This window comes from Belonocnema kinseyi, chromosome 3 (assembly GCF_010883055.1).
Source record: "Belonocnema kinseyi isolate 2016_QV_RU_SX_M_011 chromosome 3, B_treatae_v1, whole genome shotgun sequence".
Taxonomy (NCBI): domain Eukaryota; kingdom Metazoa; phylum Arthropoda; class Insecta; order Hymenoptera; family Cynipidae; genus Belonocnema; species Belonocnema kinseyi.
This window is the reverse complement of record NC_046659.1, coordinates 119,030,428-119,045,597: the sequence shown is the minus strand read 5'-3', so window position 1 is coordinate 119,045,597 and position 15,170 is coordinate 119,030,428. Positions and strand designations below refer to the sequence as shown.

The following is a 15,170-nucleotide window of genomic DNA, read 5'->3' as shown; positions in this document are numbered from 1 at the left end:
ATCTTTTCTGGTTTAAAAGTCAACTGTTTTTCTCGAAACTTTGATTTTTTAGATTGAATACTTAATTCTTTTGTTGAAAATTCATCGTTTAGCAGAAAATTAGTTTTATTTTGTTGGAAATTTATGTTTTTTGGTTGAAAATTAAATTTTTTTGTTCAAAAGTCATCTCTTCTGGTTTGAAAGTCAGCTGTTTTTCTAGAAGCTTTGATTTTTTAGATTAAATACTTAATTCTTTTGTTGAAAATTCATCTTTTAGCAGAAAATTAATTTTCTTTTGTCGGGAATTTATGTTTTTTGGTTGAAAATCATTTTTTTTGTTGAAATGTCAACTTTTCTGGTTTTAAAGTCAACTATTTTATAAAAAATTTAACTTCTTAGCTTGAAAACAAACCTCGTTTGTTCCAAATTTTCCTTCTTGTGTAGAGAATTAATGATGATGATTTGATGATTTTTGTCGTTGTTGAAAAGAAATTTTTTTAACTAATAATAGAGCTATTAAATTTTTTTAACTTATCTTTTTTTGTTGAAAAATCAATTATATTGTTGAAGTTTAATGTATTTTGTTGAAAATTCATCTTTTAGAAGAAAATTAATTTTTTTTTGTTGGAAATTTATGCTTTTTTTGGTTGAAAATTAACTTTTTTGTTGAAAGTTCATGTTTTCTGATTTGAAAGTCAACTGTTTTTCTAAAAACTTTGATTTTTTAAATTGAAAACTGAATTCTTTTGTTGAAAATTCATCTTTTTCGGTAGAAAATTAATTTTCTTTGATAAAAAATTATATGAATTTCTGAAGATTCAACTATTCAGTAAAAAAAAAATTTTTTTCAAGTGTAAACAGTTGATGATTTTTGTTATTGTTGAAAATCAATGTTTTAAACTGAAAATTGAGCTATTCCATTTTTTTAAAACTTATCTTTTTTCGTTAAAAATTCAACTATATGGTTGAAATTTAATGTTTTTTGTTGAAAATTCATCTTTTAGTAGAAAATTAATATTCTTTTGTTGGATATTTATGTTTTTTGGTTGAAAATTAACTTTTTTGTTGAAAAGTTCTCTTTTCTGGTTTGAAAGTCAATTATTTTCAAAAAAATGTGACTTTTTTGCTTGAAAACGGACCACTTTTGTTAAAATTTTCCTTTTTGTGTAGAAAATTAATCTTGTTTGTTGAAAATTCATATATTTGCTGCGGATTCAATTATCCAGTCAAAAAAAAGATTTTTTTTCAAGTGTAACCAGTTGATTTTTGTCGTTGTTAAAAAAGCAATTTTTTAAACTAAAATTGAGCTATTCCATTTTTTTTAACTTTTCTTTTTTATTTGAAAATTCAACTATATGGTTACAATTTAATGTATTCTGTTGAAAATTCATCTTCTAGTAGAAAACTATTTTTTTGTTGTTAGAAATTTATGTATTTTATGTTGAAAATTAACTTTTTTGTTGAAATGTGATCTTTTCTGGTCCATTTTTGTTTGAAAACTCATTTTTTTAAATTGAAAATTCAGCTCTTTGGTTGAAATTTAATCTATTTTGTTGAAACTTCATTTTTTGATATATATTTAATCTTTTCTAATTAAAAATTAAAATTTTTAGGTTAAAAAGTTAGCTAATTGGTTAAAAATGCAACTATTTTGTTGGCAGTTTTAATATTTTATTGAACATTTTTTACCTTTTGGAATGAAAATTCATCTTTCATGGGGAAAAAGTCTTTGTTTTGTTGCTGAAAATTAACTTTTTTTATTGAAAATTCAACTTTTCGAGTTAAAAATTCAACTCTGTTTTGGTTAGAAATGCAATCCTAAAATTTTTGAACATCCTAAATCCATCAAATATTGTAAAATTCTTTGTACTCTTCGAATCTTTTTAAATTTTTGAAACCTTAGGAAGTCATATTAAGTTCCGTAGAAATTTTTTTAATCGCTTGTAGTTTTCTCCAATCAAGGTACCCGTTTCAGTTGACGTAAAAAAAACTCTCGTTCATTTCTCAGTTTTTTAACCAGTTTTCTCGATCATTAATTAAAATATTTTGAATTCCGAAGTTTTTTATTCAAACTCTAAGTAATTTACACATTAAAAATTTTTCTGTTATTTTTCAAGTCGTTGCAAATTAATATTTTTTTAATTGTTATTTACCGATTTTTTTTGATAATCCTGCAGGATTTGTTTAAATCTCATTTAATTCCTCGTTATCTTTAAAAATACACTATATATATATATTTTTTTTAATTCGTTGATATTTTTCATATCTTTTAAAATTCTTTTAATAACATTTAAATCTTTAAAATCCTCTGAGAACCCGTAAAATCCATAGAAATTTCTAAAAGTCCCTTACAAATTTCATTTAATCTCTAAAGTTCTTGAAATATTTAAAATCTTGAAATTTTGTGAAAATTTGGTAAAATATACAAAATCTCTGAAATCCATTGAATTTTGTAATATTTATAATTGAATTTTTACGAAACCTTTTACTTTTTAGGACAAATTGTACAGTTAATAGTGACGTGATATGTTTGGGCCGGAGAAATTTTTTAAAAAACCTACCATGCAATTGGACAGGTGGATATCGATGGTCCACTGCTCTCATCCTGAGTGTAACCCTTGGAGGTTTTGGAGCTGACAGGTAATTTTTTATTTTATAATTAAATTATTTATAATCAGGGTGTCTACCTTATCTAAAAAAAAAATCGGAAAATGACCGGGAATTTGTCTCAGTGACCGCAAATATTTACTAAACTGTATTAAAATAAATATTAAAAATGCTTTAATATTTTATTACTTTTAGTTTTTTTTTCAATCTTGAAATTCAATGTCTACTAAAATTCTTTAATTTTATTTATCTGAAATTCAGACTTTGTAAATAGGATGATTCATCACGAAAATAGGATTATACATTCTTTTTAATCAAAATTAATTTAGTTACCATTTTTTTTAAATTTCAGTAGATATATAATGCATTTTCAACCAAAAAAGGAAATTTGTCAAGAAAAAGAGATGTATTTTTAACTCAAGAAATTGAATTTTTAACAAAATAGTTGATTTTGTAAATCCAAAATATAAATTTTCTAAAATAAAAACTATTTTATACAGAAAGATTGAGTTTTTAACCTAAAAAGACAAATTTTCAAGCCTAAAATATGAAGTTTCTATAAAAAAATATGAATTTTCAATCCTAAAAGTCGAATTTCGGACCAAAAAAAAATTATTTTTCAAATTTAAAATAAGAATTTTCTACAAAAAAATTCAATTATAACCAAATAGTTCAATTTTCTACCACAAGAGATGATATTTCAACGCAAAAAGACGAATTTTTAATTCTGAAATGTGTATTTTCAACCAAATAATTTACAAAAAAAATATTTGACATTTCAAGCTTAAGAGACGCCTTTTCCACAAAAGAGATGAATTTTTGAAACAAGAGAAAATTGTTGTAAAGAAATTTTAAAAAATGCAGCCAAATTGTTAACTTTTTAACCTAAAAAGCCGATTTTTCTGCAAAAACGGTGAATTTCGTACCCCGAAATATTTATTTTCAACAGAAAATTTAATTTTTAACCAAAAAGTTTAATTTTCTACCACAAGAGATGAGATTTCAACGCAAAAAGAAGAATTTTTAATACTTAAATGTGAATTTTCAACCAAATAGTTGATTTTGCTACAAAAATAATACTAATTAACTAATTACTGAAAAAAATATTAATTTTGAACGGAACAGTTGAATTTTAAACCCAAAAATATTAATTTTCAACAGGAAATTTCATTTTTAAAGAAAAAGTTGAATTTTCAACAAATAGTTCAATTTTCAACTCAAAAAAGATTAATTTTCTACCAAATAGATGAATTTTCAACAGAATACATTAATTTTCAATTAAAAAGTTGAAATCAATACAAAAATGGATTTTCTAGATTTATAGTTGAATTTCCAACAAGAACAAAAATCAATTTTTACAAAGTAGTTCAAGTTTCATCCAGCTCAGAAGATGAATTTTTAAACAAAATGGTTGAATTTCTTACCTAAAAAGATGAATTCTTAAACAAGAATATTTTCTACCCAAAGAGAAATTTATTTTCAATTGAACAAATACATTTACAAAAAATAGTTGAAGTTTCTATAAAAAAATATGAATTTTCAATCCAAAGAGTCGAATTTCGGGCCAAAAAAAATGATTTTTTAAATTTAAAATATAAATTTTCTAGAAAAAATTCAATTATAACCAAAAAGTTCAATTTTCAATCACAAGAGATGAGATTTCAACCCAAAAGACGAATTTTTAATTCTGAAATGAGAATTTTCGATCGAAAAGTTGATTTTGCTACAAAAATAGCACTCATTTATCTAATTTTTGAAAATAACTACATTTAAACGGAACAGATGCATAAACAAAATAGTTGACATTTCAAGCTAAAGTTTTGTGTTTCCACAAAAGAGATGAATTTTTGAAACCAGAAAAATTTTTTGTGAAGAAATAAAAAAAAAACACGCAACCAAATTGTTAAATTTGTAACCCAAAAAGCCGAATTTTGTACAAAACAGTTGAATTTTGAACCAGAAAATATTGATTTTCAACAGGAAATGATTTTTTTTAAACAAAAAATTGGAAATTTCTAGGAAAAAAGTCGAATTTTCAATACAAATAGTTTAATTTTCAACTCGAAAATTAAGAAGTTGAGATCGACCAAAAAAAGAGGAACAAAATAGTTGAATTTCTTACCTAAAATGATGAATTCTTATACAAGAATATTTTATACCCAAAAAGAAATTTATTTTCAATCGAACAAACACATTTCCAAAAAATAGTTGAAGTTTCTTTCAAAAGTAATTATACCTAAAAAGTTCAATTTTCTACCACAACAGATGAGTTTTTAATCCAAAAAGACGAATTTTCAAGACTGAAATATGTATTTTCAACCAAATAGTTTACAAAAAATAGTTGAAATTTCAAGCTAAGGAGACGAGTTTTCAGCATAAGAGATGAATTTTTAAGCTAAACAGAAAATGTTCAGTGTAGAAAGAAAAAAAAATCAACCAAATTGTTATATTTTTAACCGAAAATGTTTATTTTCCTATCAAAAAAATTGAATTTTGAACTAAAAAGATTAATTTTCAATCAAGAAAATTAATTTTTTTAGCAAATAGATGAATATTCTACAAAATATATGCATTTTCAATAAAACAGGTGAATTCTACCAATAAATACGTATTTTCTATATAAGAGTTGAATTTTGACCACAAAAAAATCGATTTTCACAAATTAATTCAACTTTTAAACAAAAATGTATTTTTTACAAAGTAGATCAACTTTCAACTAGCCAAGCAGTTGCATTTTCAATAAAAATGATGCCTTTTTACAAAAAAAAAGATAAATTTTGAATTCCAAAAATATAATTGTAGACTTTTCAATTTTTAAAAATTAACATTAATTTTCTAGCTAAAAAGACAACAAATATTCAAGAAAATAATTAAATCTTCAAGCAAATTGTACAATTTTTAACCAAAAGGAATAAATTTTCTAGCAAAAACTATCAACAAAATTAGTTGGATTTTCTTATTTCATATGATTTGAATCAGAGAATTTTCGAAAAAAATTATAATTCTGACTTGAAAGTGAAAATTTTCTAAAAGAATTATAATCCTGACATTGAGCAGGAAATTTTTCAAAAGAATTAAAATTCTGAGGGAAAATGAAAACTTTACCGGGAGAAAACCGGGAATTAAAAAAATTTGTTTGGTAGACACCCTGGAATTTTTTTTTCATAATTACATGGTGGCCACAGGTCAGGAAAAATCTGAAAATTATGGAAAAGACATTTTTAAAATGCCAGAGAATTTTCAAGAGCGTTAAAAAATTTCAAGGAATTCGAAATATTTTTAAATCTCTCAAGCTTTTTAATCAATTTTTCAGGATTTCAGAAAATATCAACATTTCATAGAATATCACGGGATTTTGTAATTTTTTAAATGGATTTTAAAGAATTTATTCACAAGAAATGGGGAATTTTATAGGGATTCAATGAATTTTTAATTTTTAAATTTGTTTTTAAATTTGAGAACAATCAATAATTGGATTTTCAACCATAAAAGATTTGTCTCTCAAGAAAGAAAAATGTTTTAACCAAGTTGTTGAATTTTCGATTCAAAAAGAAGATTTTTGTACAATACATTTTAATTTTGTACGAAAAGATTGAATTTTATACCGAAAAGGATTACTTTTTAACAAAATTGTTGAATTTTAAAATATTTGTTGTAATTAATTTGTAATTTTCCCGTAAGTCTTAATAATTTTACCTGAATTTTTCTCAAATCTTTATAATTTTAAACGAAAAAGGATTGCTTTTCACAAAAGTTGTGGAATTTTTAGAAATTTGTTGCAACTTATTTGCAATTCATCCGGAAAACTTAATAAATTCAATTAATATTTCCATATTCTTTTATCGTTTTCAATTGACTTGCATTTTTTAATTCGTCTTTAATTTTTATGAATATCATTGAATTTATCTCATTTTCCATAAATTCCTCTAAATTCATTCAAATTTTACTGAAATCATTAATTAAATTTCTAACCATAAACAATTTTTCTGTCAAGAACGAAAGAAAATTGAAACTGAAATATGTAATTTTCGATCCAAAGAGACGAATTTGTACGAAGCCGTCCAATTTTACAACCCGAAATTATGTATTATCAACAAAGAAATTAATTTTTAACCAAATAGTTTAATTATCTAAGCAATAGTTCAATTTTAAACGAAAAATTATAGCTTTACAAAAATTGTTAAATTTTTATATATTTTTTGCAATTAATGTGGAATTCTACCGTTATTCTAATTAATGTATCCTGAATTCTTTTGAATTCTTTGGAATTCTCTTGAATTTTTTGAATATACTCAATTCTAAACAATTCAATGGATTTTTAATTTTTTTGTTCAACTTAGCCTGAAGATTTTTTTACATACCTGGAAATCTTAGGCTTTTTTCAAATTCTTTTGAACTCCATTGCATTTTTCTAAACTCATTTCAGACTTACTAAATTCATTGAATTTTTTCTTATGTTTAATTGTTTATAATTCGCTTGAATTTTCGTTAATTTACAGTGAATTTTTATCAATTTCATTGAATTTATTTAATTTCCTTTAAGTTCCTTCAAATTAATTCCAATTTTACTGAAACCAATAATCGAATTCTCAACCATAAAAGATTTTGCTGTCAAGAAAAAGAACCAATTTCCACCAAATTGTTGAATTTATTTGGAATCTGCCCTTAATTCTTTTTTTCTCCCCTTAAATTGTTTTAAGTTCTGCATTTTTTTAATTTTCATCAAATTCTTTTAATTCCCTTGAATTATTTTTAACTCATTTTAAACTTACTGAATTCATTAATTTCTTCATATTTAAAAATTATTTTCATTTCACTTGTATTTTTTTTTAGTTCACGTTGAATTTGTTTTAAATCGACTTGATTTTTTTAATTCTTCAGAAATTTTTATTAATATAAAGTTTGTCTCATTTCCTTTAAATTCCCCGAAGTTCACTTGAATTTTACTGAAATCAATGGAATTTTTTCCAATTCATTAAATTTTTTCGGAATTCTTTTCAATTTAAAAGAGCGTTAGTCGTATTATTAATATCACTTTTTTCGGCATAAATAGGCGATTAAAAAAAATAGTTTAAGTATTTCGAAAATCTTGCACTCTTAAAAATGTTCCATTTTTATTTTTTAAGCGTACATTTTAATTTAAAAAATTTTAAAACTGTGAAAATAAATTAACAATAATTTTTAATTTTTACAATTTTAGATTGTCCGAATTCTAACGTTAAAAATTAAACTGTTTCAATTGAAAAGTCTGATTTGTTAAACAAATGTAAATGCCCGATTGAATTTTTATTAAATATTTTTAATTTTTAGATCACTTCAAAATAATATATTCATAATTAAAAGCTTTTATTAAATTTCAAATATTTGAGTCTAAAATATTCATTTTTTTTACTATTTAATTATAAATTTTTTAATAAATAAAAAGAACAATTAAGAAAAATTTAGAAGTATCAGATTGTTGATTTAAAATCAGTAATTATATTTAAATATTAAAAACAAACTTTACACGTTACAATTTTAATTGATCTATTTAAAAAATATTAATTTGTAATTTAAATTTTTGAAATTTGATGTATAAATAACAATTGAACGCCTATTATTCTTAGAAAAGGTTCGATTAAGTTGAAGGGATTTTTAGAAGTTTTGAAAATATTGAAAATTTTAAATGATTTCAAATAATCTAGATTTTGGCAGATTTTGAGCAGAAAATTTATAAGAATTAGGGCAGAATTAGAAAAAAATTAGAAAAAGTCGAATCATTGTAAAGGATGTCTAAAAGCAATATTTGAAAAAATGTAAAACATGTAGATGTTTCAAGATATTAAAATAAAATTTTGAAGTATTTTAAGGATTTTTAAAGTATTTAAAATTAAAATAATTTAACTTTTAATTTAGGAAATGTTTATTTAATTTAAAAAATGTAATCGTTTAATTTTTAATGTTTCTAGCTTAAAATTTACCTAAACGGCATACTTCTGAAAAATTCTTCATTCATTGATAGATTCCTCAATTTAAAGCATTGAAAATTATAACGTGGATTTATATTTTTGGAACTAAATCTGAATCTTTGAACTCTACGATTTATTATAAAAAAAAATTTTTAGTTTATGTGCGTTTAATTAAAAATTGTTCAGTTAAAAATTGTTGCTTCCATTTTATACGTGTAAATCATTGAAAAATAGAATACAAAATTAATAAATTAAAAAACTTTTAAACTTAAGTTTTAAAAGTTAAAAATTCAAGAGTTCCGCTTTTAGTATTTTTAAATCTTCTAAGGTATTTTGAGGAGCTTTTATTTTGAATTATTTTAGGGAATTTAAAAAAAATTCAAGGATTTTAAAAAATTAATTTAATTAATTTCCATTGATTTTAAAGCTTTCGAAATATTATAGGATAAAGAATTTTGTAGGATTTCTAAAGATATGGAACGAGTTTACAGAGCGTATGAGCTTTTAAAATATTTTAAAAGGTTCCACTCTATTTTATAAGATTTCCTAGGATTTCAATGATCTCAAGATATTTTAAAACTCTCAATGTATTTTAATACATTTTCCGTGATTTCAGAAAGTATCACGGAGTTTTATAATATTTTAGTGCATTTTAAAGAATTTATTCATGAATGAATGAATGAATTTATTCATTTTTTTTTTTTTTTTTTTTTTTTTTTTTTTTTTTTTTTTTTTTTAATCTCAGAGTAGAGTAAAGGATTTTAAATACTTGAGGATATTGTAAAAGATTCTCAGGCGTTTTCAAGTGCTTTCGAAAGATAGCATTTTAGGAATTTTAGAATTTAAATATTTTAGGAAATTAACAAAAATTACCAGAATTTTAAAATTAATTTCAATTGTTTGAAAGATTTCAAATACTAACATATTTTAGGGTATTTTAATAGATTCCAAAGCATTTTCAAGAGATTTAAATAATTTTAAGGAATTTCCAGGGGTATTAATAATTTTAACGGATTTTGATATTTTAAAGAATTTTTCACCAGGCATGAGTGATTTTGTAGGGTTTCGAAGATTTAAAGAGATTTTCAAATATTTTTTACAGCTCATTTTTAATTATCCCAGAATTCTGATTAATTTATTCTAAATCCTTTTAAATTCCTTTGAATTCTTCTGAATTCATTCAGTTCTACTTAATTCAGTGAATTTTTAAAAGTTTTTATTTAATCGATCCTGAAATTAAATTTATTTGATTTTTTTTTTAATTCAGCTTGAATTTTTAGGAATTTCATTTAATTCTTCTCTTTGATCTTAAATCCCTCTAAATTCAATCCAGTTTTACGAAAATCAATGGAATTCGTTTTAGTTTTCCAAAATTTTTCCTAATTTATTTGGATTCTTTTGCATGTAAATTGAATTGTTTCGAAATCTTCGGGATTTATCCTGAATTTGTTACCTTTTGAGAGCGTTAAAGTACCCTATTAGTGTGACAGAAAGTACCTTTTGGTCTCTATATTTTATCCCATAGGGACTGTAAGGCCTGGAAAAGGAAAAATTAGTCAGGGAATTTTAAAAATTAATTTTTTTCGCCACCATGTAATTACAGTAGACTCTACGACACTTCTCGTTCCCCGATTTCTCCTTCGTTCGCTTGCCCCCTCACTCCTTGTCTCATATCACGCACACGCATTCGTGGCCGGCTACGCCTACTGCGCAGTGATCCCAAATTTGGCATGTTGAGCTATTGCGCTTGCCCAGTGCAGCGGCTCTCCTTGGTCACTGTTGGCGCGTGATTCAAACCGGCATAATTAACAATTATTGAAATCAAAATAGATTATGATTGTAAATTGCCCATTAATATAAAAAATAACGTAATTTGTGGTGTAAGGTTGGAAAAAAATACCAATTCGTATATTTGGTAAGCATATGGCACATTTTGTTTCTATTCAAAAGATGAATTTATATTTCATTGACAAAGGTTTTTGAAGAGCAAAAATGTTTATTTCACTAGTCACGTGTATAACGAAATAGTGGTACAAATAGCCGCATTTTTTAGTACCAATAGACACGGCCTGGATTTTTATTATCGACAATGATGATTTTTGTTCCTTTTTTCTCATTATAAGCGTCATTATTTGGCTTCTCTGAATTAAAAATAACTGTTCTGAGCTGAAAACGTCATTTTCAGGTATTAAACTAGTATTATTGTTTTTTGCACTGGAAATTTTTACATGAAATCATATGATTGTTCATACATATTATATTAAATGTTCGAAATATATTTATTTAAAAATTCGTTGGTGAAATAAAAGTTAGTCCTTGGAACTAAAAAAAAAACTATTATTTATAAAAAAATGTACGGGTATCTTGTAACAATTTAATTAATAACATATATATAATAAATAAATAATTAATTAAAATAATAATGTATCTTGCTCTCACCTTAAATCACAATGTGCGTAATTTCTGATATTAATGTGCAATTTATAATAAGTATATATTTTTATTTTGATAATTGTTCATTCTTTTTGGTTTGAATTGCCTGGCAAAGGCGACCAATGAGAGTCGCTGCACCGGGCAAGCGCAGTAGCTAAACATGCCAAAGTTGGGATCTCTGCTACTGCGCCGAACGCTGTTTGACGCTGGAGAGAGGGTTATCTGACACTTCCTGTTCACTTCCTCTACCGTCACGAAAACGAGAAGTGTCGTAGAGTGCTGCATATTTAATTATTATTCGTATTTGTATTTAATTAATTTATTTGCTTAAAAATAAAACAGGTTTTACTTAGGTCATTGGCAAGAAGGAATTGGGAAGTTGTTTAGTTTTGGTGGATTGGGTGTTTGGACCTTAATTGACGTAATGCTCATATCTATGAGGTACCTAGGACCAGCAGACGGATCCTTGTATATTTGAAGTGATTTGAAGAAATATCATGTTATTTAAAAAAATGTAAACTGCGCCTAAACCAAAAGCGAAAAAAAAACTTATTTAATATAGATAGGTTTAAGAACTTGAATGAACTCCTGTTTATTTTCTCTGAACAGTTTTCGTTATGTAGTATTTAAGAAATAAACACATATGACATAATTTTCCTTGTCTTTATTGTATTTACAGGATGGCCGCTGGGCCGGAAAACCTTGAAAACCGGGAATTTTATGAAACCGGGAAAATCTGGGAAATGACAGTGAATTTATTTTTTTACCGGAAATGCTACCGAATTTTTAGAATAAAAAATATGTCCAACTTTTATTCTAAACGTTTTTTTTATGATTAGAATGCGTAATTCGAAAAATTTTCTCTTTAAAAATTGCAGATTTTACATTTTTTTATCAAACAATTAAAAATTATAAGCATTTAAAATCCGAGATTTTTTATCAAAAAACATTGCTGGTTGATCAACTGTTAATATAAATTAATTCATGGTTTTCAAAATTAAATTGTATTTTAAAAATGATAAATTAAATATTCAAAACTAAACAAAAAACTAAACTTTTAACATTACAAGTTTAATTGTTCTGTTTAAAGAAATGTAATTTGTAAATCAAATTGCTAAATTTCGATACATGAATAACAATTGAACACCTATTATTATTAGAAAAAATGCGAGTGAGCTGAAGAAATTTTTTCAATTTTGTAGATTTAAAAAAAATTAGGAAAAACTCGAATCAGTTTAAAAGTTTTTTGCAAGTTCTAAAGAATTTTGTTAATAATTTAAAATAAAACAAAAAAAGTTCAAACAAAATCTAAATGTTTCAAGATTTTCAAATAAAAGTTTGAAGCATGTTAAGAATATTTAAACTATTTAGAATAAAAATAACTTCTAATTTAAGTTGTGTTCAGTTTTTAGAACATGTAATCGTTCAATTTTTAATTTTTCTAACTTAAAATTCCTTAAAATTATATAATTTTGAAAAAATTGTAATGCATTGATTAATTCTTCAATTTAGAGCATTGAAAATGATAACTTAGATATATATTTTTGGAACCGAATGCGTTTAATTTTAAATTCATTAGTTGAAAAGTGTTTAAAAACTTCTACTGTACACATGTGAATTTTGGAGCATTTGAATACAACATTTTTTAATGAAAAAACTGTTAACTTCAATTTTTAAAAATTTTTAACTCAAGAGTTCCACTTTAAGTGCATTAATTTGCAGCTCAGTTTTTAGCACTTTTATTGGAACATTGAAATTTTCTACCAAAAAATATGATTTTTAATTAATTTTATACTAAAAAGGACGACTTTTTAACCAAAGAGATGAATTTTCACCTACAATGATGAAAGTTGAACAAAAAGATTGCATTTTTTCCAATGTAGTTAAAATTTTAATCGATCTGTCTAATTTTCAATTAAAAAAGATGAAAATTTAAATTTACCGCTTGTAAGTTTTTAATTCTGTGACGTCAGTCAGAAAGATGTCCGCATACTGAGGGCCAAGCAACAGGAGAATTTACCAGCCGCTAGATAGCGCTTTCAATATTCATCTAGGTTGAAAATTAAAAAATTTTGGTGGAAATTATTTTTTTTTTGTTTTTGCTTTGAAAAATAAATAAAAATGAACTGTTTAACTTTTAATTAAAAATTGATCAGTTTTTTTAAAATCAACCATTTATTTTATTAAAAAATTCGCCTTTTTTGGTTAAAAATAAACTTTTTAAAGGGAAAATTTAACTACTCCATATTTTTGGTTGAAAATGTTTTCTTTTTTAGTTCGAAATTCACTTTTTTTGCTACCAATTGACCTATATTGTTGCGAATTCCATCTTTTATCTGAAAATAACTGATGTATCTTGTTAAAAATTTGTCTTCTTGTTTGAAAACTCATCGTTTAGGGTTAATAATTGAACTATTTCGAGTTAGGTTCAAAATTGATCTTATTAGTTGAAAATTCTACTATTTGGTAAAAATATTGAATGTTATCAAAACACATTCTTTGAATTTATTCAGTAGACAATAACGTTATCGTTGTAAAATTGAAAACTGCGTAAGAAACCCTGACCAGTAATTAAAATATTCCATTCTTTCTCTTCAAAGTGGATGATAAAAAAAGCTATTTTTTATTTATTAAATTTTAATTTTCACAGAACTCGGACCCAAACAGATTGCGCACTCTGGTGAGTGTAAGTAGGGGATTTCAACATCCACCAGAGTGCGTGATCTGTTCCGGTGCGGGTTGTGTAAAAATACAGATTTAATATATGAAAAATAGTTGTTTTTTTAATACAAATGATTAATAAGAGTTTAACGTTCATTCAAAAAATAGAGTTAAACGTAAGTTATTCATTTGAAAAAGAAAAAATATAATATTTTAAGCAGGGTCAGTAATTCTTGCATTTATATTAGTTCAAAAGTTTTTCAATTTGTATAGCGAAAAATAAGAACAACCATATTTTCTAATTAAAAAACCTTCTGTTTTGTAGAATAATTGTCTTCTTTTTTTTTTAATTCAACTGTTTCTTATTCAAATTTTATCGGTTGAAGTTTCCTTTCTTTAGTTGAAAATTTAACTATTTTGTTGAAAACTTGTCTTTTATTTTAGTTGTGTTTTAAAAACTGAACTTTTTTTATTTAAAAATTATATGTTTTGTTGAAAATTCTTACTTTTCGGTTGTATTCAACGGTTTTTAATTTGAAATGTTTTTTAGATGAAATATCAACTATTACATTTCACGTTGTTTTTTTTTCATAAAAAATTGATTGACTGAAAATTTTACTTGAAAATTTTTGGTAAAAAAACCACCTCTTAAATTTCAAAAATCAACCTTTAGATGAAAATCGATGTATTTTATTCAACTGTTGTCCCTTTTGGCTGAAACATAATTTTGATGCACATCAATGAATGTTTCTGGTCGAAAAATCACTTTTCGGTTGAATATTTAATTTAAACAAAAAATCGTTTTTATTTTCCCGAAAATTAATCTTTTCAGTTGAAAATTTAACTATGTGTTTAAAAATGAATCTTTTTAGAAAATTAAAAACATATATTTTTCGTTGTTGTAAATATTATTTTTCAGTTGAAAATTCGACTTTTTTCGTAGAAAATCATGTTCTTGTTTGAAAATTCACTATTTTTGGTTGAACATTTAATTATTTTGTTCACACCTTTTTTTTGTTCAAAATTATTTTTTTAACTTAAATTAAACTATTTCATTTTTAGTTAATTTGCACCGCCAGCTAACTTCGCTTCATTGAGTCCTGAGGGGAAGACGGGAAAAATTGACCAAAATATATTTGACCAAATGCATGGGTTTCGGTAAATTTTTGCCCTATTTCACTAATATATTCGTAAAAACTATTTTTTTCTAGATAAGTTAATTTGAAAAATAGTTCTTATTTTTTGAGGGCTGCTTAATAAAATAACAAGGGCATGTGATAGTTAGAAAATTATCGATTTTACCAGTTTTAGGTTCCCCCGGCCTTTTTCCTAGAATATTAAATATTTTGTTTAAAAAATTTGGGAAATGATAGCAAACATGCTAACGGACGCCCCCGCGCACTTTTTTGTGGGTTAAGGGCATGTGACACAGCTAAATATCTATATTACCGATCACAGTTTTTCAGTTCACTGAATGTTCTTTTGAACTTAAGAACTTTTTTTGTAAATAAAATATCGAGCTGAAACTTTGGGAAATGTATT

General features: G+C 24.5%; 1 protein-coding gene across 1 annotated transcript in view; it reads left to right on the top strand.

Annotated features, from left to right (window-relative positions):
- The window catches only part of LOC117169086 (TM2 domain-containing protein almondex), a 23,490-nt gene extending 11,871 nt beyond the window's left edge, over nucleotides 1–11,619 (top strand). Inside the window, exons 5-6 of the mRNA XM_033355204.1 lie at nucleotides 2,476–2,619; nucleotides 11,310–11,619. Of these exons, the coding sequence (XP_033211095.1) occupies nucleotides 2,476–2,619; nucleotides 11,310–11,445 (280 nt within the window). The 3' untranslated portion in view covers nucleotides 11,446–11,619. The remainder of the gene's footprint in view (nucleotides 1–2,475; nucleotides 2,620–11,309) is intronic.
- The last annotated feature ends 3,551 nt before the right edge of the window (nucleotides 11,620–15,170 follow it).